The sequence below is a fragment of the Nothobranchius furzeri genome, chromosome 2, assembly GCF_043380555.1.
Source record: "Nothobranchius furzeri strain GRZ-AD chromosome 2, NfurGRZ-RIMD1, whole genome shotgun sequence".
In the NCBI taxonomy this organism is placed as follows: domain Eukaryota; kingdom Metazoa; phylum Chordata; class Actinopteri; order Cyprinodontiformes; family Nothobranchiidae; genus Nothobranchius; species Nothobranchius furzeri.
The window spans coordinates 77,378,856-77,400,926 of NC_091742.1; the positions used below are offsets into that span (position 1 = coordinate 77,378,856).

The following is a 22,071-nucleotide window of genomic DNA, read 5'->3' on the forward strand; positions in this document are numbered from 1 at the left end:
AAGTAAAAAATTTGACATTTATCCTTTTGAAGTAAATATATTGACTAACTGATTAAGAAGCATTGATTTTAACGTGTTTAGCTAATGTAGAAGTAGCTTCTCAAGGCTTCACTTGTGTTTAGACTATCTGAATCATGTTGAAGGAGCTGCTAAAGTGAAGCCTTAAACAGGAGTCACATTCATACCATTTTACTGTGGACACAATATAGTTCTCCATGTTTATTTCAAAATAACTTGGTCTCCTTTCAGGCAGTCTCTGAGCAGTACTTGGACTTGTAGTATTCATAGTTTTACTGTCACGGAGTCAGTGAAGTCACACAAGCCTCAAATCAGAATATTGTTACGCTCTTCAAAACTAAACCATTCTGCTTCAAAGTCCACTATAATACACAGAAGTTACATGCTGTTTAGGACTAGAATGGATAAATTCCTAATATTTATTCATTCTAATGGTGTTCTCTTAGGCACATTGTGATACGGCAGGTAAAAGCTTGCCAAAAAATAAACGTCTTCAAGAATCTGTACTGTATCACACTCAAGGAGGCGATTCTGACCGGTTAGATTAGTCTCCAGATTAAACACGTGACCATTACCCCACACATGGGTTCAACTACAGAACTGTCACAGAAGTCAAACTTTAAACCCAAAGTTGCACAAACTGCTTTTCTCTTTTTCATAACCCATACTCAGACTTTCAGTTGCACTTCTGTAGGTCTGGACTCAGGTTGTGATTTTAGTTTTTTTTTTTACAGTCGGCTGACTGCTTCATTATAAGACTGTAGTATGTTATGTAATATAGAAGTTATAAACTTTACACCAAAGCCAATGAAATCGCCCTCTCGCCTTTTATTCTGTTGAACGTTACTAATTTTTTTCATGTAGGTGAGACACTTCAGGCCCTAGAGAACATATTCCTAGCATGACTGCGTAATTTGCTTTTGTCCGTCCAAACCACTCTAACTTGCTCTCTTATTGTGTTTAATGCCTGGCTACATTCCTCTTCCTGGATGGAGTGGTGCTCAATCTTTGACAGTGTTTTGAATGAAGGGAATGTGACAGAAAGCTTGATAATTCCAGAATTTCTGGACCTGCTGGAATGTCAATACATTTTGCAACAGGATTAGGATTCATTTCCTCTTAGAAATCAGCTAGATCAAATTTGGCTAAAGCGATTGCTTTGCCTTTTTACATTTTTTTTGGTGGATTTCCATCAGTATTTTCTTTGATTTGAACTCTGAGTCAATACAACCTGAAGAGAATGTTACCTCCACCATCTTTTACATTTTTATTGTGACTTCCATTGACACAGAAATATAGGTTTAATCTAGTCCCAAATTATTGTTTTATTCCTATAAAAACTCAATTTTGAGCTTCAAGCAAAGCAGACCTTTTGTCCTGTTTCTGTTGGGTCCTGGTTATGGCTTCTTACTGGATGTGATCATGTAAAGAACATATTTAATGTTCTGTAAAACATTAGAAAAACACTATCTAATGTCAAAAGTTACTTTGGTTATCTTTCCAGGTTTTCAGATAACTAGCAGGTGTTTAAAAATACTAATCAAGGGAACTGGTCAGGCTTCCCTAAAAACATGTGGTTTTGGAGTCACGTGACTCATTCAGTACCTAGTTGGAACAGTAATAGTACCTTTGTTTTCCTCAAATATCTTCCTTTTTTTAAATGAAAATATAAAGTTTAGACCTGTTTGAATAAAAGGGCTTCGACCTGTGTTTAACATGGATAACGCCCTTTAAGGGTAGGGTAACATCAGTGGCGCAGAACAGTTTACTCAGGCTTTGCGGTGCATCAGTCCTCGTCAGGGGAGCTTCTCAGCCGCAGAACGACTTCTCCGCCATCCTTGCTGGACTTGCATGATCGCAAAATTCCTCGAGACTTCATAAATCGCGGTTTGTTTATGCAGTCCACCATTAAACCAAACAGAAGAAGATGGCATTTGATATCACTGTTTGATATCCTAAATGATGTTGTTCCTCTCCACTGCCAGGGTTAAAGCCATGAAAGGCAAACCGATGCACTTCTCGAACGATGCAGGGAGGAAATAAGCTGTTGGGTCACGCATAAAAGCACAGTCTACGTAGATAAGAAATAGATTCTCTGCAGTATTCTTTTATTTTGACATTTTACACTGAAACCGTGTGTGATTTCCTGTATAGCCCGATGTTAACTGTGGAAATGAATGTGTCTCTGAAGCAGCTCTCAGCAGACATAAAACTCAGTCTTATCTTTGGCTATGCGCTGCTGCCTGTTTGGATCAACCCATAGACTAATGGGTTTTATTTGACGCAGCTACGTTCTACTGCCGTTCTGCCACCACTGATGCCGCCAATTTGAACCCAAGGTAAGAGTTCCCGGCAAAAGCTGTTCAAGCAAGCTACATTTTGAAAATGGACAATTCAAAGGTTAAAACCCCTTTCCTTTTCCAAGTCACGCCCAGGAATGGGCACTGAAACTCTGTGCTTCTTTAGTACCATCTGAAAACATTTGTTACTGGTACTGGAAAAATGACAATCTTTGCTAACTTTGGGTACTTTCCCAATATAAACTTATGTTAATAAGCCACACATCTCATTCCTCCTGCCGTTGTGCATCATGTGACCAGTGACGTGACCAGTGACTCAGTCACGTGATTGGGGACGCTGGCAGCTCTCTCAGGGAAGCAGCTTGTTTGTTCAAAACACCTCTCTTAAGATTGCGGACTAAGAAAATGTCAGATTACCAAAAAAGTGTCATTCAGGTACAGGTGGCAAAAACCAGGTATCTTTAAAGTACCACTGTTGAAAAAAACTAAAGGTACCATACCCTAGCCACACCTGTAGAATACAAGAGAATGCCGGACGGAGTAGATAGGTCAACAAAAACCATAAAATCCAACGTCATCTTACTCATTAAGACAAAACTGAGCCACCATGGTGTGGGTTTGCAGCCCTTTTTGCTCCTTCAGTGGTCATTGGGCTGTTTGATGGATGGATATTAATCCAATCATTGGGAACAGGACGTTAACAAACATTGGTTGAGGTTTTTCCATGATTGTGCATATCCGAGGAAAATTATAAATTTTTTCACTAAATTTCATTCATTGGTAGCCATCGGTATGTGACTATTCTTTCTATGTAGGGATTTCATAACATTTATGGCACGGTCACTTGTAGCTTAAATTGTCAATTGGGGACAAATAAAGTTTTCTGAGTCTGAAGAGCTTTTTAAGCAGAATGCAAAATCTGTGCTCCAGAAAAACATGTCCTACCCCACCTTCAGTAGGGGGCTGCAGCTGTTTCATTGTGTCTTTGCTCCAGATTCTAGTCGATGCAGTTTTGTTGAGGAGAGTCCTATTTTTATAACAATAGTAGGTAACAATACTTTGCTCCAGTGACTTTTTCACTAAAACCCTTTATCAATGGTTGCGTAGCCACCATGGTGGAAACAGTACACCCAAGGAGTGGGAGGGTCACGGTTCGGTACAGGTTATGTTTTTTTTTTTTTTTTTTTTTTTTTGTCTAAACGGAGTACAAGGATATGGTTTCTTTTTCATCCGGTCTGACCTGTAAAATAGGGCTGTGTGCTTCACTTACTGATTCAAAATAACAAGTTATACAAAACGTGAAAATACAAACTAAATGAAAACACTCATCAAGCTTGTCTTTTAGGTGAGTCCTACAGCAAACTGCCCACTGTTCTCTGCTAGAAGAAGACATTAAAAATCCAAGACTGTTAGCTAGCAGCATTGTGTAAAGCCCGAGTCATGCTTCTCCGTCAGCTCCAAAAGGGAGAGACACGCATGCACGGACGGAGACTTTTTGCCCTCATGCTCCTCCGTCTCTTGGGGAGTGTTGCAAAGCAATTCTCCACCATGACAACAGAGGGCGTAGCGCTGTTCTGTGGTATCCTGTCATGTATCGGTCCAAGATAGTGTATTTATATTGTGTTTTTTGTATATGAGACTTTTTAACACAGACAAATTTGTCTCTCATCCTCCTCCACCTTTTCATGCGCTCGCCACCTCTAAACCCACGTTTCCTGTCATTTCCGTCCACAAATAAAATGCTTTCTGCGCATCTTTTCACTCCTCCAGTCACGGGGGAATTAAACATTCGTGTTTTAGAGTTTTTTCGCGAGGTATTCTTGAAGCTTCTCCGTGTCTGCCGCTAGTTATCCTCGGCATTCTTTATGTTTTTGAGGGCGCAACGGCGGCGGTGTAGACTACAGCGGTGCCCTGACCAATCACAAGCTTGCGTTGTCCGTCTCGACGGACGGATGTTTAGAAAAGAGAGCTCGACTCCGTCCGTCCTTCCTCCAGCAGGCCCGCAAGGACGGATAATGGCGTTGCATGTCTCCGACCTGACGCAGAAGCATGACTCAGGCTTAAGGAGGAGAAGAGTGCTACATGAGGTCTTCTGGAGAGGAGGAGGGTGTTCAGTAGCAGGATGCTGTCCCTGCAATGCTCCATGGACCACACACTGTTAGATTCCCTGGCCACGCATGAGGGACTCAGCTGATTGGATCTGTGAACTGCTTTGATTGAGGTTTTGTTTCCTGTTATAAGTGTTTTTATTGTGTTTTAGTAACTTATTGTTCGTGTGAATGACTGCAGCTGGCCTTAAGGCCATTTCCTGCTGGACCAATAAAGTTTTTACCTACCTATTTACTCACTCTGAGATCTAAATCACCAGGGGGAAATGGTTTTTGGGTTCAAACAGCAGGAAAAGAATGACCTAAATATTAGAAAGTTCGTTTCAAGCACCGTTTTTCTACATTTTTTTGGGATTCTGCTTGGTGTACATTTAGTTTGGATGTGTTTGGGTGTTAGAAGAATCGTCGTATGCTAAACTCACTTTTTACATGTTTTGTGCTGTGGTGTGTGTGTGTGTGGCTACTTCCTCTATAAACTCTCTGACAGAAAAACAGATCAGTGGTTGTCTGTCAGTGTTTGAGCTCCTTTTAGGTGGATAATTCCTAAAACCAAACAGTCCCTGTTTGTGGGACTTCTACCAGCATCATAGAGCCATCAGGGTAAGCTGGCCAATCAGCATTTAATGTTCATGTCCCGACAGAGTGGGCAGGGCAAACTAGTCTTTCTAATGTAGAGCTTTGTTATGGGGGTTGTGTTTGCCCATTCATCGGGGCTCCTGGGCCATTGTGAGCCTCAACAAACTTTCAGATTGCTAAAGAACAGTTTACAGCAGTGGAAATAGCTTTTTCCTTATTTGAAAAACCCTCACAAGCCATAAAAAGTTTTTTTCCCCCAATTTGAAAAATTACAACCCCCCTCTGGTCACACTTTACACATGCCTGGATAAAAGTCTACTAAACAATTATAATCATGGAGCAAAGTGAACACACATAAAGGAAGTTGTTCGTCTGATACAAACATTGAGAAAAAGTGTCGAGACCCGTTCCAAGTAGAGCCGTTCCTTACAGGAAGTGATGATGGAAAACCAGGAGCGGTTCTTTAACTTTCTCTTCCCCTCCCTGATTCCCTCCTTCTCTCCCTCCCAGGAGGTTACGATGAGTACAGCAGCAGCAGCAGAGCCGGTATGAACGGGGGCGGACCAAAGAAGCTGGTGGACCTTCTGGAGGACCCTCTGCCCGGCGTGGGCACGTATGAAGACTTCAACACCATCGACTGGGTCAGAGAGAAGAGCAAGGACCGGGATAGACATAGAGAGGTACCGGAGCGGCACCGTTTGGACTAGTAAAGTCTGTTGGCCAGCACCAAGACCTGCTTTTTCCTTGTTTTTCTGATGATGCTAATGAAAGGGAAGCTGCTAAAGCAGTGATGGTGCAGCTTCATCGATCAAAGGAAGGGAAATCCATGAGTTACTGCGGCGAGAGTGGGGACATTAAAACCAGAAAAGAAGAAAAAAATAACATGATACACATCTATCTGATCTTCTCTGTGATGGTTTATATTTTTACAAACTTTTAGCTCAATCAGCAGTTATTTTTTTCTTACATAATTTTACTTTAATGCAGCTAAATCATGGTGAAGTGGTGATAAATTCAGTCTTAATGCAGGATCAACCATGAGAGTGCACACATCGCCACCCTGTATGACCTGGCTCTCTGCATGCTTTCCTCCCAGATCACCAATAAGAGCAGACAGTCGACCGTGGCCCTGCTGCGCAGCCTCAGCGACGCCTTCTCGGGATGGCTGCTCATGCTGCTGGTGGGACTCATGGCAGGTAGTTAGAAACACTTCCTCCTGTCGGTAAGCTGATGCTTTGGTTGGAAAGTCTTGGTTTGAGGCCGCTACAGAAGTCTGATTGAATCTGGAAATACACAGGAACAAAAATACTTGTGTACTAAAACATACACTCAAGTAGGGCTGCTCAATTAATCGAATTTTAATCCCAATTACGATCTGAGTTTTGAACGATTATAAAAACAAAACAAGCCGATTATTTGCTCCTCCCACTTGCGCTGCCCTGAGTTGCAAATGAAGCGCTCCTCCCAAAGTGTTGCCAACTTAGCGACTTTGACGCTATTTCTAACAGCTTTTCAGACCCCCTTCTTGACTTTTTAAATCTTAAAAGTACCTAGCGAACACCTCAGAAACATCTCTGGTAACCCTTAGCTACTTTCTGGATAACTGTCGTCGACATTTCCTGCAGGTTAGCTAAACACTCCGCCTGCGCTCCGGACCGTTCTTCAGGACATTAGGAAAGGGAATGATGTAGTGATGTGTCGGTCGCTAAAGAATCGTCTCTCAGAGCTGGCTCCCTGTTGTATTAACCAGAGTGAGTGACACACGCCGTACCTGCAAGCTCCTGACCCCAAAATTCCACTATCTCCGCTCCGCTCCGGCACGAACTCCGCAGCAAAAACGGTCCCGTTGTAATCAATCAGAGCTGTTCCACTACTGCGGCCGTGCGCCGCCCGCCGTTCCGCCATCCGGCAAAAATGGGATTGATTGATTCTATTTTTGCCGGACGCCGGAGCACCTCCGCAGTGAATGGACAGAAACCACAACCGCCCAACAGGAAAGGGAGCAAGCACAACTTCCGTTATTTCACAATAAATCGATAACAAAAGGCGTTTTTTGTTTCATATGCACAGGTTTAACAACTTTTAACAACTATCAATGGCGGTTGAACTTTAAATGCACAAAAATGAGCCATAAATACAGTTTCTACTATCAAAGTAGTCACACTTTGTCGATCCAAACACTGCTGATCTCTCAACACAAATGATGGGCAGATTAAACTGTTCATGCCGATGCTTCTCCCACACAACGGGTGTTTGGATCTAACTTCCGCGTTTATTGCTCGGACTGTATCGCAAGATCTCGAAAATCCCGCGCATGCCTGTTTGCGCACCTCAGGTCTCCGCACCGGAGCGGAGCCGTTGTAGAGCGGGTACCAGTATAATATGAGTTCAGAAGCGAGCGGCAGCGGAAAGCGGGGGCGGAGCGGAGATAGTGGAATTTTGGGGTAAATATGCACGTGCGGAGCGCTAAACGCACGTGCATCTTGCCTCTGATTGCTGTGAGACCGGGTTGGGGGGTGCAGCTGTGGTTGGGACAATTATTACATTAACTGATGGACTTGTAAATAAATAGTTTATAAATAAGGTAGAAATAAGTTCCTCATGCTGATAAATAATAACTAATCTCTCAGAGGACACGGTGCTTGTGTACTCTCCTACAGCACCTTGTCATGACTTCAATAAATGTTACGCAACATTTTGTGAACATCAATTTATTTGCATATATTTGTTATGAATGCCACTGTATAATTCTTGCTGTCAGTATTTGCAAGATATTGGTATTTGGGTCTGTACTGGTTAGACTTAAATGAGTTAAACCAAGGTCTATAGCCCTTGGGTCATAGACTATGAGCTATAAGTATATTGGTCTTTTTATACTGGGAATCAGGAGTTATTTTAGTGATCATCTTGTTTCTTATTTATTTTTGTCCTGATTGTGCCTTGAGCAATTTTATGACTGAATAAAAACAAATAAAATCAACATAAATAGAAAAATCGTCTTAAATAATCGAGATCTCAATTTCAGTCACCATAATCGTGATTATTATTTTTGCCATAATCGAGCAGCCCTACACTCTATAAATGTTTTCCATTAAGTTTTCTCAAATGTGGAGTTTTAGATGTTTTGACCTCTGAAGAGCTGGTCATTTATTAGGTTTAGGTTCTTAACTCATTCACTGCCAGCCGTTTCCTGATCTCTAACGGCCTTCGCTGCCAGCGTTTCTAACCGTTTTTACTGTTTTTTAAGAGTGACAGAACGTTGTGCGCTAGGATGATGTCGATGCCAAAACAATCAAAACAAAGAGGAGACTCACCTCTTACATCAGGAAGAATCCGTGTGTTTCGAGCGTTATCCGTTCTTTCATAATCCGTTGTTGAATTGTGATCGGCAGACGCTTTTCCGGTTCGCGCCTCACTTTTTTTACTGGAACGGCCCAAAACGATCTCCTAACACATGGATGGTCTGCTTCCTGATCATGTGACGTGTGACGTATGTGGATGAAGATCGGCTTCAGGGCCATGTTTGTTCTCTCAACGCGGGGGCTCGTTCTGATGCTCAAACAGTAAAAAAAATGCAAATGACGACTTTAGTCGTCATTGGCAGTGAATGAGTTAATTTGGGCTTGTAGGATCTCAGAAACATACTTTTAAAAATAATTTACAATTTATGTAATTATTTTGATTTTTGAAATTATTTTAATAATGAAATAATTTATTAAGTAATAAAAATCTATTGAAAATAATGTAAAAAAAATTCTAACAAAAATTCATATTAAATAAATTGTAAAAAATATTTAAGATAAACAGAATAAAATGGTGCAGTACCAAAAGCCAATGCCCTCATTATAGATACCAGGTTTTAGGTTATTTATGTGGCTTCGCCAAGGGTCAGGGTGGGGTTTTGAACCATCAGCCTTGCTGGCTGATCTCCACAAAGACCACTAGGTGGCAGAATGCCCTTATTCTGGCTTTTATGGCATCATAAATGTACTTTTAGGTCTGAGTAAATCAAACATGTTCAGATCTTCTACTCAGGGCTTTTCTTTCACAAATGCTTTGAAGGCATAATTTCCTTGTGTGTGTTTTAGGTCTGTTTGAGGATTATGGAGGGTGGTGTGATTTAACAGCTAAGCCCCAGGTTCCACCATATATGTGACCTCTGGACAGCGTTCAGACCAGCCTCCATGTTTACAGGGTTTTTATACATCGTATTACAGAAGCAGCAGAGGAGATGGAGAACCGTTCCTAACAGTTAATTTCACCTGTGGTAGGGAAATGGGCTCAGAGCTACCGTTGGATTGTATTTAACAGGTTAGGCTAAGGTGAGGCGGCCATATTGTTTGTGTGTCCCGCAGCAGCCCGTCGATGCAGCTAGACACTTCATCTCTAGGTTTTTATTAGTACATCTATTCTAGGCCTATTTTTGAGCGAAGGCCTTTGTCTTGAAACTTTTGGACACTCCTGGTCTATCGGCATTAATAAGCATGTTCGTGGAGTCTAACTTATCCTGAGTAGTGTGGACGTGGCCTGATAAATCCTACCCACGAGGTTCCTCAAACCTGCAGAGACTGGACCTATTTAGACTCTAGCTCCTGCAGCAGCAGCTGGGGGTGTCTAACAGCAGGCATAGAGCCTGAACAGTAGATACCTGCTACACCCAATGATTACTCATCACTTACTGCTCTACTTTCTGTGGAACAGGCAGAAACATTAACTTCTGAAGATAACATTTACAGTTCTGTGTGTTGCTCCTCGCCCTGAACGCTCCCTCCTCTCCTCCAGGCGCCCTCGCCGGCGGCATCGACATCGCCGCCCACTGGCTGACAGACTTAAAAGGTGGGGTTTGTCTCATCGGCTTCTGGTTCAACCACGAGCACTGCTGCTGGACGTCCAACGAGACTACCTTCCAGGAGAGGGACCGATGTCCTCAGTGGCAGAGCTGGGCCGAGCTCATTGTAGGAAACTCGGAGGTAGCTGCAGCGAAGCTTGGGGTCCCTCTGCTGGCTGCCAGGCGCCATTACAACACAAAGCAGCTAGATTCAGGGGGTTTATCAATATCTCTGATGTGTTTGTTCTTCCTGCAGGGGGCGTTCGCCTACATCGTGAACTACCTGATGTACATATTCTGGGCTCTGCTCTTTGCCTTCCTGGCGGTCATTCTGGTCAGAGCCTTCGCTCCTTATGCATGTGGATCAGGAATACCAGAGGTGAGAGTCCTCTTTAGGTGGATCTGATTGCTTTAACTACAGACCTGATTCAGAAAGATGGTCATTATCTGCCAGCATGAAATTTGTCTATAGATCTGTATCTCCTGTTCCCAGGTCAGTTGTTTACATTCAACTCGAGTGTTTCTCCAGCAGTCTTCACATTATATCTGTTTCTTTATATCTGTTTCTTTGAGTAAAAAGATGTTTTATGCTCGTATTTTGTAATCGTGTGTACAAACAGAGAACACTTTAAGAGTCAAACACACAAACTCATGCCCAAAGGTCGCCCAGAGGTCAACAGGGCAAGGAGGATTGGCAGTAGAGCTGCACGATGTTACGTTTGAGCATCGACGCCGCAGGTCCTGCTGTGATGTCAGAGTCACAATCTGATCCGCCAATCACAATCGTTCCTAATCCGTTTGCAGGGGCAGAGCATGAGGGCTTTAGTGGTAAAACGTGAGAAATTGTTTTCTAAATTTGATTTGCTTTTTGATGAACCAGCCATCGACATACTGGGCTGTGATTGGCGTGAGCTACACATGTTGAGTAGGGGGCAGAACTTTTGATCTTGTGGTCCGTAGATGTGGATTTCGCTTCAGCAGAGGGTAGAACCCTTCAGGTAGCGTATCCATTAAAGACTGGCACATCAGGGTTGCTACTGTAAATAGTTGAAGCTAAGCTGAGGATGTTGCTTGCAGTTATGATTAAAACCTTGAGAAAAAGAGACGCATCTGAAGGAAGCTTTAGATTATGATAGGTTGTGGACTTGTTCTAGACTAGAAATGTGAGAAAACATCGTTACCCTGAAACATCGCGATATTTCGCGTCCTGATTCTGGATCATTATTTAAAAGCACTGTATAGATTTTTTTTTATGAGAAAATACACACAAACATTTACTGTATTTATTTTGTGGGGTGCAGTTCAGACTCCCAACAGCTAGGTGGCACCAGCTTTACCACCTTTAATGTCTTTTGTGTTTTTAGATCAAAACGATACTCAGTGGGTTCATCATCCGCGGCTACCTGGGGAAGTGGACCCTGATCACCAAGACCATCACCCTGGTTTTAGCCGTCTCCTCTGGGCTCAGCCTAGGGAAGGAGGGCCCTCTGGTCCACGTGGCGTGCTGCTGCGCTAACATACTCTGTCACCTGTTCACCAAGTACCGCAAGAACGAGGCCAAACGGAGAGAGGTGGGAATTCTGTTTCTGTTTAAACCGTCTAGTAGCTACTCAGTTCTTGGCTGCGCTCAGACTAGCCTTTAGCTCATCAGCCTTTTATATCAAAACTCTATTTCTCCCAACTGAGGCTGTTCGATAGTCAATTTTATGTTTACATTGAAACTCAAATCAAAAGGCCTTTAAATAATCACTTTAGGTGAATTTACAATAAAAAATCAGAAGTTTAGGGTCTGTTGGTTTTTTTTCAATCCCCAACATTTTAGAGATTATTAGTTGGTTAATTAATGTATTTAAGATATGAAACTTATGTCATTGATTTTAAATAAGTAGTATAAAAGTTGATGTATCGTGACGTTTTTCTTATGTTTGTAGGTTTTATCAGCAGCAGCAGCAGTCGGAGTGTCTGTGGCGTTTGGCGCTCCTATTGGAGGAGTCCTGTTCAGTCTGGAGGAGGTGAGGAGTAAACCCGCTTATCTGTGTTGGAACAGCCATGCATGTGGTCAGAACCTCCTACATGACTGCTGCAGCACTAGCAGCTAATCAAGATGTCGTAAGTTATGGGTGAGCTGATGAAGCTTTGTGTCCCTCTCCTCCCCCCGTAGGTGAGTTATTATTTCCCCCTGAAGACGCTGTGGCGTTCGTTCTTTGCCGCCCTGGTGGCGGCCTTCACCCTGCGCTCCATCAACCCGTTTGGAAACAGCCGCCTGGTGCTGTTCTACGTGGAGTTTCACGCCCCGTGGCACCTGATAGAGCTGGCTCCTTTCATCTTGCTGGGGATCTTCGGAGGCCTGTGGGGGGCGCTGTTCATCAGGGCGAACATCGCCTGGTGCAGGAGGCGTGAGTGGCAAGCCCAGCACAGCGCTTTCTTTTCTGTTTTACGCGTGTGGGTGAATGAGGTTGCCTTCACACCTGGCAGGTAAAACCACTCGCTTGGGGCACTACCCGGTCATCGAGGTGCTGGTGGTGGCGGCGCTGACGGCTCTGATCGCCTACCCCAACAGCTACACCCGCATGAGCGGATCGGAGCTCATCTCTGAGCTGTTCAACGACTGCTCGCTGCTCGACTCCTCTCAGCTGTGTGGCTACAAGCAGGTCAGCAGAGGACATGTTTGGGTTTATTTTCTTATTTTTATTCCTCTAAACATCTAATTTTCTACTCCCTACACACACACACACACACACACACACACACACACACACACACACACACACACACACCTGCAGCCAGTCAACGTGTCAGAAACAGGCGTAGGTAACAGCCTGGCGGACCGGCCGGCCGGGGAGGGTCTCTACACGGCTCTGTGGCAGCTGGCCTTGGCTCTCATCTTTAAGATGCTCATCACCGTCATCACTTTTGGCATGAAGGTTGGTCCAGCGCCTCATCAGCACGTCGTTCCTATTTTCTGGTAAACTCTGGTAAAGCTCTGGCTGTTTTCCTTTAATAAAAACCAATTTCCCTGTAAGCGGCGGGCTTTAGTATCTCTGCAGCAAGATTTAACCGACGTCCTCGCTGTGTCCATGGTGACCAGTAGTGGGGGCTAAAACGCTGACGCCACTGTGGATAAACATATAATTCATCTCCTCCAGGTCCCTTCTGGTCTCTTCATCCCCAGCATGGCGGTGGGGGCGATAGCTGGTAGGCTGCTGGGTGTTGGCATGGAGCAGCTAGCCTACTATAACCACGACTGGCTCATCTTCAGAGGGTGGTGCTCCCCGGGAGCGGACTGCATCACCCCAGGGCTCTACGCCATGGTGGGAGCCGCTGCCTGCCTAGGTACGGCCCATGCATTTATAGACTTGACAGGTGCTTCTACGGACCTTCATCAGGGGTTGGGAGGGATGGGGTGATTCTTGGAGCGTCTTTGACCACGGAGAGCTTGAAGGGGATCCATGTAGGAAACTATTTGAGGTTTTCGACTGAAACAGCTGGATGTGGGCAGGAAGGAGACTTTTATTTATTAGTTTTGTGTTTGACTGGATATTTGAACTTGTGTATCGATTTTATTTTTTATTATAAATGAAACGTTTTACTTAATTTGACCCTCCAGGGTGTCATACACTTGTCCTTAGTTCTGCCTGACCTCATCTGCTGTTGCATTATGGGTATTTCTGGAGTTTTTCATGCATGTTTACTATAAGAAAAAAAAAAGTAAGTCTGGGAATTGGTTAAAGGTAAAAGTTTGATGTGAAAATCTTTCAAACATTTTAATGACATTTTTATGCAGTCTTACTAATAAGTCAGCATTCTCCTTACGTGTCTGTAAGATGCTGTAAACGATGCTGTTAAAGACATTTTTGGCTTCAATTCAGTCAAAAGGTCCGCCGTGGTAAGGCCGCTTATCCCATCAGGACAAAGCTTTAATTTGGTACCAACATATTTACTCCTCCACTAGTCCTGACACACATCCAGGTGGAACTCCAGTTTGACCAAACCATCCTTGCTGTTCCCCCGATCCCTTAACCTGACCCAATCTGTGGGAGTTGGCTCCAGTTTTACGAGCATTAATTTTGGTGTCCCTGTAGGCGGAGTTACTCGTATGACGGTGTCGCTGGTCGTCATCATGTTCGAGCTGACCGGCGGTCTGGAGTATATCGTTCCCCTCATGGCTGCAACCATGACCAGCAAATGGGTGGCGGACGCCTTTGGACGGGAGGGCATCTATGAGGTGACGTGTCTCTAAATGCTAAGTCCTAATATTTACACTCGGACCCTTTTTTTGACAGATAAGTTTGTAGCATGTTTTTTTCACGTGTGTTTTGTCCGGCTGAACACTCACACACACACTTTGATGTTGTTCAGGCTCACATCCGGCTGAACGGTTACCCGTTCCTGGAGGCGAAGGAGGAGTTTGAACACAGCAGCCTGGCGGTGGATGTGATGAGGCCGAGGAGGGGCGACCCCGCCCTGGCTGTGCTCACGCAGGACAGCATGACTGTAGAGGAGGTGGAGGTAACGCTACAGAACACCTGGCAGAATCTAAAAACATTTGTTTATCATTTGTTCTTTCCATCTTCAATGGAAAATCCAAAAACTTCAAACGTGATTAAAATGAAAAAGTTCTTTAATATTTTCTACTTTAGTCTTGGACCAAAACTACTGAATGGAAACACGGGCTGCAGAATCGAGTTTGAGTTTAATGTTTCGTCGGTCGGGTTAACGAGGACAGGTGTGGTACCTGTACTCAGGAGGTGTAGTTTTGCCTGCAGGTATCGGTTTATATTGGATATTAAGAGTTGGTAAAATAACCAATATTAAACAAATACAGCCCCTCAAGGGCCTTAAGTTCCCTAGACGGGGAACTCTTAAAGTTCACTTTTATCATTACGTATTTTGTCTTTTTATTTAAATTTTTTTTTTGTGTTTATAATAATCTTTGACGTTGCTTTTGCTTCATTTTTTTTATTGTGATGGTGTGCAGCACGTTGGGCTACCACAAAGGTAATGGAAGGTGCTATAGAAATAAAATGATGGTCCTTACTATACAGGGACGTGAGGCGATTCTTTCTATGAGCACTTCCTGACCGTTGCACACACCCGTTGAGGGTAACACGTTCTGTCTGCAACACCTACGTCAGCACGACACCCGTCCATTTAAGCCTGATGTGACCCTATAAATTAGATTAGGGTCTGCGGCCCACATGAAAATATGAAAGTCAAGATGCTAACCCGCTGTTCCTTTGCTCTATTGACTATTTTTGTTTTTATTCTCATACTTTTATAACTTCTGTTTGCTTTTACGTTCGTTTTAACCGTTCCAATGATGTAATGGTACATCCTGAACATGTAGAGAATGACTTTAATTAAAAAAAAAAGTACTTTTTGGATTTTTTTTCTATCAGATTACAAGATTTGTAATAATAATTTTTAGATTTCTGGTTTTCTAAAGCTGGTTACTCACTCTTTGATCCTAACTCCGTCTCCTCCAGACGGTGGTGGACAGCACTCACTACAGCGGCTTCCCCGTGGTCGTCTCTCAGGAGTCCCAACGACTGGTGGGGTTTGTGCTCAGAAGAGACCTGCTCATATCAATAGGTGTGCTCTGCCTGCATGCAGTAGTAGATGTATAATGACATCAACAGTATGTATGTTTTGTTCTGGGTGAATTAGTGGAGTCTGTACATGCAGCTGTCATCACAGAAAAATGAAGAAAATCACATCAGAACTAAAAAAAGTTCTTTAATAACAAAACAGTTGAAATGAAGTGAAATTTATTTTATTCCAATTTCTCTTTTAGACAACGCCCGAAAGCGGCAGGACGGTGTCGTCAGCACCTCCCAGGTGGTTTTCACAGAGCACGCCCCGACGCAGCCACCTGAAGCTCCGCCTCCCCTCCGCCTGAGGGGCATCATGGACCTGAGCCCTTTCACGGTCACCGACCACACGCCCATGGATATCACCGTGGACATCTTCAGGAAATTAGGTCTTCGCCAGTGTCTGGTCACACACAACGGGTGAGAATAAACAGATTTGGGCAAAAAAACCAAAAACAAGATATTTTAATTAAATCCAACAATTAAAAAAATAAAACCGCAACACAATGGTGGAGGTTTCTACTGCAGCATGAAAGCTGAATAGGGGTCAGTTTTACGCCGGGGACACACCGGCCGCCGAAGCGCCGCGAAACGGGGACCGCCTTCATTCGGCGCCTTTGTTATCCTATTCTATAGACCAGTGGTTCCTAACCTGGGGGTCCCGACCCCCACAAGGTGACGCCAACGCCTCTCAGTGGGTCGCCAGGACCTCTCCACTTTAAGGGGTCAAAACTTCATTTATTACTTGTTTATAGCCTACATTTTGCTCACATTTTTTTCACGAGTGAAAAGTTTACTGATATTAAGACAGGAAATAATTAGTACAGAAAAAGTAACACACTTTTAAGAACATTTTGCTCAGCTCACTGTTTTATTTTCAAGTGTCAACAGTTCATTAAAGATAGGACTGGTTGATTAATCACAGCCTTTACAGTAAATAATCTAGTATAAACAGTAATATACACATTTAAGTACATTTTGCTCAGTGGATTTTTTATGTGTCAAACATTTATTGAAAGGAATGATTGATTTATCAGTGTTTACAAGAAACAATGTGATCAGAAAAGTAATACAAACTGTCAAGCACATTATGCTCCGTTTGGTTTTGTTAATGACTTTGTTCTGTACTGCAGCCTACTATTACTGTTATCTATTGAATCAAAGCATATTCAAATGTGCTTGAACAATTTTATCATTTCTTAATAATGTTTGTACTGGAAGAGAGAATGGGAGGGGGTCGTCAAAAATTTTACTGGTAAAAAACGGGTCCCTTGGGAAAAAGGTTGGGAACCACTGTTATAGACCACATGGGCCGCCAAAGCGCCGCGCTCCAGCCCGCGCTGTGCAGCGATCGTTTCGGCGTCTGCTCTATTTTGTTCGCGAGCCGCGGGTGAACCGCGTCAATTCTGGCAGGAAGTCAAACCTAGACATAAGAGGCAGGCCGGTAAATTTAACTAAATAAAGCATTTCAAAATACAATTCCGCGATAGTCAAATGTTTTCGTAAACAGACACTGCATAAAAACCACACGAACACACACACACACAGCGAACTTGTGTGTGTGTGACCACGTGAAGGGGGTGTGGTTTTGGGTGTCATTCAACCGGGCGGAGCAAACGGGACAGAGAGGCAGAAAGTCGTAGGCCAGCTATTAACAACTGGTTCACACCATACGTTCACACACACACGTACAAACACACACACAAACAGCAAGGGGGAAGGGGGTGTCGAGGAAAAGAGCAGAGAAAAGGAGGAGAGGAAATGGAGGACACCAAGTGGTTAAAAGAAAAACTACGAGGCGCGCCTCGAGCGGAGCAACAAGCGTCTGGTCTGAACTGAGGAGCAGCGGCCGAATTTCGTGAGCGCTTCGCCTCCCAGCGCTTCACGGCGCTTCGGCGGCCGGTGTCCCCGGCCTCATGACTCCAGGTGCTGAGTCGGCTGTTTAGAACGTATCCCTTGACTACAATGTAACCTGGTGTTTCGCCAGAACGTCTGAAATGGTTTCCCCCTCCGAGCTCCTTTGAGGCCCTCGATGCTGCTGCTCTATTCCTGTCTTGATGAAAACACCGTTCCTTATGAAGTTCTGCTGAATGCCAGTCCAACAGACCATTACAGTTCATCCTCCCACTGAGCATAAACACAATGTGTTTTATTCATGCATTCTTCTGTAATACCTTCGCTTCAAACCTCTCACACACGCTTCTCTCAGACAGAGCTCTTGTTGCCACACACAGATTTCAGGGATTTGGGAAGTGGAGTTATGCGTCTCATGAGGTCTCCGTCTGACGGAACTTGATCACACAGCTTAGTACTTCCTCTTTATCTTGTTTCACGTTGTAATCGTTGTCGGGAGGAAAAGGGAGATGCTGAGATTTAAATTGTAAGTTAATCTCCCCCTACTGATTGGAAGTGGAATTGCAACTATCGTACAAAACCCTGTCCTTATGTTGGGTATCATAATATGTAATATTAAATAATTATACAACACATAGGTGTTGTGCTTGCATGGCTTTCTGAATGTACGATTATTGGCTGTTCAGAAACAAAGGGGAAAAAAGAAATGTGCTTTTAGCTACTTTATTTTTAGATGGTTTGAAACTAAAGCCAAGTTTTGTCCATGTCAGTGTTCACTCTGGGTTTAGCTCTTTGTCTAGGTCACACTTTCTGTACTTTAACTTCCAGGCTCGCCATGATGACAACATAAACACAAACTACTACTTCTTGTGCTTATTATTGACGGCTTGCTAACTGAAAAGGCTAACTGCTAGTCTTTACATCCACCACCAGCACAGTGAATAGCTACCGTCTCAAAGCAGGTAGAGACCTCCCACTATTGCTCCTACCTGAGCCACATAACTGTTTAGTTTCTGGGCAGCAGAGTGCTGTCGTATGTGAAGCTGCTCAAGTTTCTGCATCGCGAATCACTGAAACCAGTTTCAAAGTATCATCTTAAAGTGTTAAAAACTCTTTAAGTGTTGCTTTAGTCAGCCACTTTGTCTAAATGGATCCAAACACACAATGGTTCTTACCAATCTGTAAGTTAACTACATTCTTACGTGAAATAGAAGGAGATGAGTGTAAAAAAGCAACTATAAAGATTAAAAATGGCACAGTAAGTTTTCTTGTCCGGAGCATTTAGGCGTGTGTTAACACCAAGGATAAAACACACCAGCAGGGACTTCAGAGAGACAACTGTTGCTGCCCGCCAACCTGGGTAGGGTTAAAGGTCACTAGTTATTCACTAGTGGAAAACATTAAGAGCTGCTTTATGTTCCTGAACATTCACCTGGATCTCAGACCCTTCCACCCTCAATTTTCAGGTTAAAGGTCACAACAGGACCAGTTAGAAAAGGCCGAAGGGTTGAAGGCACCAAAGTAGAGTGGTTGGTGACAACTCATACCAGCTGTTGGCACGGTGGTGGAGGGTTAATGATTTGGTTTTAATCAATCAGTCCAACTTTATTTATGGAGATCTTTTCAAACAGCTGGACTTGACATGGATTATGGCAAGTATTAAATGTAATATAAAATAATGAAATTATCAATTGTTTGTAAGTGGACCTTGAGGGAACCTGGGATCTTTAGTTTTATCACCAGACTAGATTCAAGGCTGCTTAGTCAGCAGGAGTCATGCTTAGTTAGATGGTCATTTGTTTTTAGAAACAAAAGTTTGGTTTCACTTTTCTTCCCATCATCAAATGAAACTGAAAGAGGAAAACGGCTCAACTTAATTCATGAGACATTTTTTTTACCTTTAAATGATAATAATGATAATAATAATAACAATTTAAATAAAATATTTGTTATAGTTTTACATTCTAAAATCTTAAGAATTAAGATGGTGCTCAATCTGGTTCTGGGTCTAAGGAGCAGGTGTGAGTGAGAAGGAGCATTTCCATACATGCATTGACGAGTTGAGAGAGAGATTTTGTCATTTATCCTTGTGAGGCGAGTACAGGACGGGTGTTCATGTTTCATCACTCTCAGCAGGACCCTAGCTGCAGAGTTTTGGACATCTTGGAGCTTCAGAAGGCAGTGGTCCCTGTGAGCAGTGAGTTGCAATAGTGCAGTCTAGAGAAGGCAAAAGCATGGATCAGTCTTTCTATCTGGTAGCATAAGAGCAGCGAGAAGGTGGTGGCACACCCACACCTTTATCTCCTCTACTTCCTCCACAGCACTTGTTTGGAATATTTCCTCTGAAGTTGTATGTTAAAGAATTAAATTCAGAGTTTTACGTTTTCATAAGTAGCTCAGGAGGTAGAGCAGGTTGTCCAGTAATCGGAAGGTTGCAGGTTCAATCCCGGCTCCCACCAGAGAATGCTGATGTTGTGTCTTTGGGCAGGACACTTGATCTGCCTTACCTGCTGGTGGTGGTCAGAGGGACCGGTGGCGCCATTGTGTGGCAGGCCTCGTCTCTGTCAGTGCACCCCAGGGCAGCTGCAGCTACATCATAGCTCCTCCCCACGAGCATATGAATGTGTGAATGACTGATTTTGTTGTGAAACACCTTGGGGGGGATTGTTGTAGGGATCAAAGGAACAGTGCTAGGCTGGTTTAAATCCTACCAGTCTGATAGATTTCATTTTGTAAACGTACATGACTAATCTTCATACTCAAGGGTTACTTGTGGAGTACCACAGGGTTCAGTGCTTGGACCAATTCTTTTTTCTATATATTATATTATATATATACATAAATATATATATATATATAATATGCTTCCCGTTGGTAAAATCATTAGACAGCATGGGATAAACTTCCACAGTTATGCTGACGATACTCAGTTATATCTATCCATTAACCTTGATGAACCTATTCGGTTAGGTAGATTAGAGGCTTGTCTTGAAGTCATAAAAAATTGGATGACTTAAAACTTTCTGCTTTTAAATCAAGACAAGACTGAAGTTCTCATCTTTGGACCCGAAATTCAGAAAAGGAAATTGCTTAATCAATCACCTGACCTGAATGGCATTAAATTAGTCTCCAAGAACAAAGTAAGCAACCTTGGTGCTATCTTTGACCAGGACATGTCATTCAAATCCAACGTTAAATAGGTTTGTAGGATTTCCTTCTTCCACCTTCAGAATGTTGCTAAGATTAAAAGCATCCTCTCCAGGAGTGATGCTGAAAAACTAGTTCTTGCATTTATTACATCAAGACTGGATTACTGTAATTCATTACTCTTAGGAAGTCCACATAATGTAGTTAAAAGTCTTCAGCTTGTCCAAAATGCTGCAGCTAGAGTTCTGATGAGATCATATCTCTCCTGTCTTAGCTTCCCTACATTGGCTGCCTGTTAAATTCAGAATTGATTTTAAGATCCTCCTTCTCACATATAAAGCTCTTAATAATCAAGCTCCATCATACATCACTGATCTGATTGTACCATATGTTCCTACCAGAGCATTTCGCTCTCAGACTGCAGGTCTACTGGTGGTTCCCAGCATATCTAAAAGTAGGATGGGAGGCAGATCTTTTAGCTATCAGGCTCCTCTCCTGTGGAACCAGCTCCCAGCTTTAGTCCGTGAGGCAGACACCTTGTCTACTTTTAAGACTAGGCTTAAAACATTTTAATTTGATAGGGCCTATCAAGTTAAAATCTGATGTTAGCCTAGATCTGGACAAGCGGGGGAGTAGAGGGAGGTGGAGTGTACAGTCGGTAAAGACGGCTCTCCCTGTTGTATGTGTTTCTTTCTGTTAAAAGGGAGTTTTCCTCTCCACTGTCGCTATATTCTTGCTTGGTATCAGGATTGCTGTAAAGACTCTGACACTAGTCAGTGACTCGATGCAACCTGCTGGGTTCTTTTATATAGGAAACTTTTTACGGATTGGCTTAATGAACGGAATTGTATTGGAATGTTTACTGTATGAAGTTCTTTGAGACGACTTTTTGTGATCATCTTGATCATTTTCAGCAGTGAGCATTCAAACAGCATTCCTGCCAGAGTTGTGATTTATCTAGTTGCTTTTCTCACCAGGACCTGGGTTGAGTCTGGGTTAGCTACACCACTTTGGTCACATAAAGATGAGGGTAAAGAAGTTAGGAGATGAGATGCTTCTGCTTTCTGTCTCAGCTCTGACTGGCCCTGAGGTAATTCGTATCTTCTATGTTTGTTTGTGATACCAGGAGGCTGCTGGGAATTATCACTAAAAAGGACATACTCAAGCACATGGCCCAGATCGCCAACAGAGACCCCGACTCCATCCTCTTCAACTGAGCTCCAGTCGTCTTTGCTTCCACGAGTCAAGAAGACGATGCCAGCCTCAGAATGCAACTTTACCTCTCCGAATTTTGAAAGGCAAAAACGGGTCGGGGCTCATTTGCACATCAGACTGGCGACTGGAATGTTGTTCCCAGGGATTTCTGAGCCCGTTTTAGGGTGTATAAAATGGTTTATAATGAAGAAGGAAAAGAGTCTCCTGTCCAGCCCCTGGAAGGGGGACTTAATCACCTGCTCTTCTTTGGCATTTTTTCTGCTCTCTTTTTCTTCTCATTTTTTCCAAACAAGACTGGAATCTGTGAGTCAAATCTCCCTGGGATTCTTTCTCCTCCGGTTACCGTCTTGCTACACCTGAGACTACAGGGAGGTGGGAAGAGATAATCCTGTGTGACGGACGCTGAGACGAGAGGTGAAGGAGGGGTTTAGGTG

At 43.3% G+C, this 22,071-nt stretch overlaps 1 protein-coding gene across 3 annotated transcripts in view; it reads left to right on the forward strand.

Moving 5' to 3' along the window:
* Positions 1 to 21,947, forward strand: part of clcn5b (chloride channel, voltage-sensitive 5b) — a 40,128-nt gene extending 18,181 nt beyond the window's left edge. For all 3 annotated transcript variants that reach the window (XM_015946363.3, XM_015946362.3, XM_015946364.3), the window contains 15 exons: positions 5,513 to 5,682; positions 6,099 to 6,198; positions 9,785 to 9,972; positions 10,087 to 10,209; positions 11,195 to 11,401; positions 11,762 to 11,842; positions 11,992 to 12,226; positions 12,306 to 12,481; positions 12,614 to 12,754; positions 12,977 to 13,163; positions 13,913 to 14,055; positions 14,190 to 14,339; positions 15,317 to 15,422; positions 15,625 to 15,841; positions 21,549 to 21,947. In XM_015946363.3, coding sequence (XP_015801849.3) covers positions 5,513 to 5,682; positions 6,099 to 6,198; positions 9,785 to 9,972; positions 10,087 to 10,209; positions 11,195 to 11,401; positions 11,762 to 11,842; positions 11,992 to 12,226; positions 12,306 to 12,481; positions 12,614 to 12,754; positions 12,977 to 13,163; positions 13,913 to 14,055; positions 14,190 to 14,339; positions 15,317 to 15,422; positions 15,625 to 15,841; positions 21,549 to 21,639 — 2,315 coding nt within the window. In that variant the 3' untranslated portion in view covers positions 21,640 to 21,947. The remainder of the gene's footprint in view (positions 1 to 5,512; positions 5,683 to 6,098; positions 6,199 to 9,784; positions 9,973 to 10,086; positions 10,210 to 11,194; positions 11,402 to 11,761; positions 11,843 to 11,991; positions 12,227 to 12,305; positions 12,482 to 12,613; positions 12,755 to 12,976; positions 13,164 to 13,912; positions 14,056 to 14,189; positions 14,340 to 15,316; positions 15,423 to 15,624; positions 15,842 to 21,548) is intronic.
* The last annotated feature ends 124 nt before the right edge of the window (positions 21,948 to 22,071 follow it).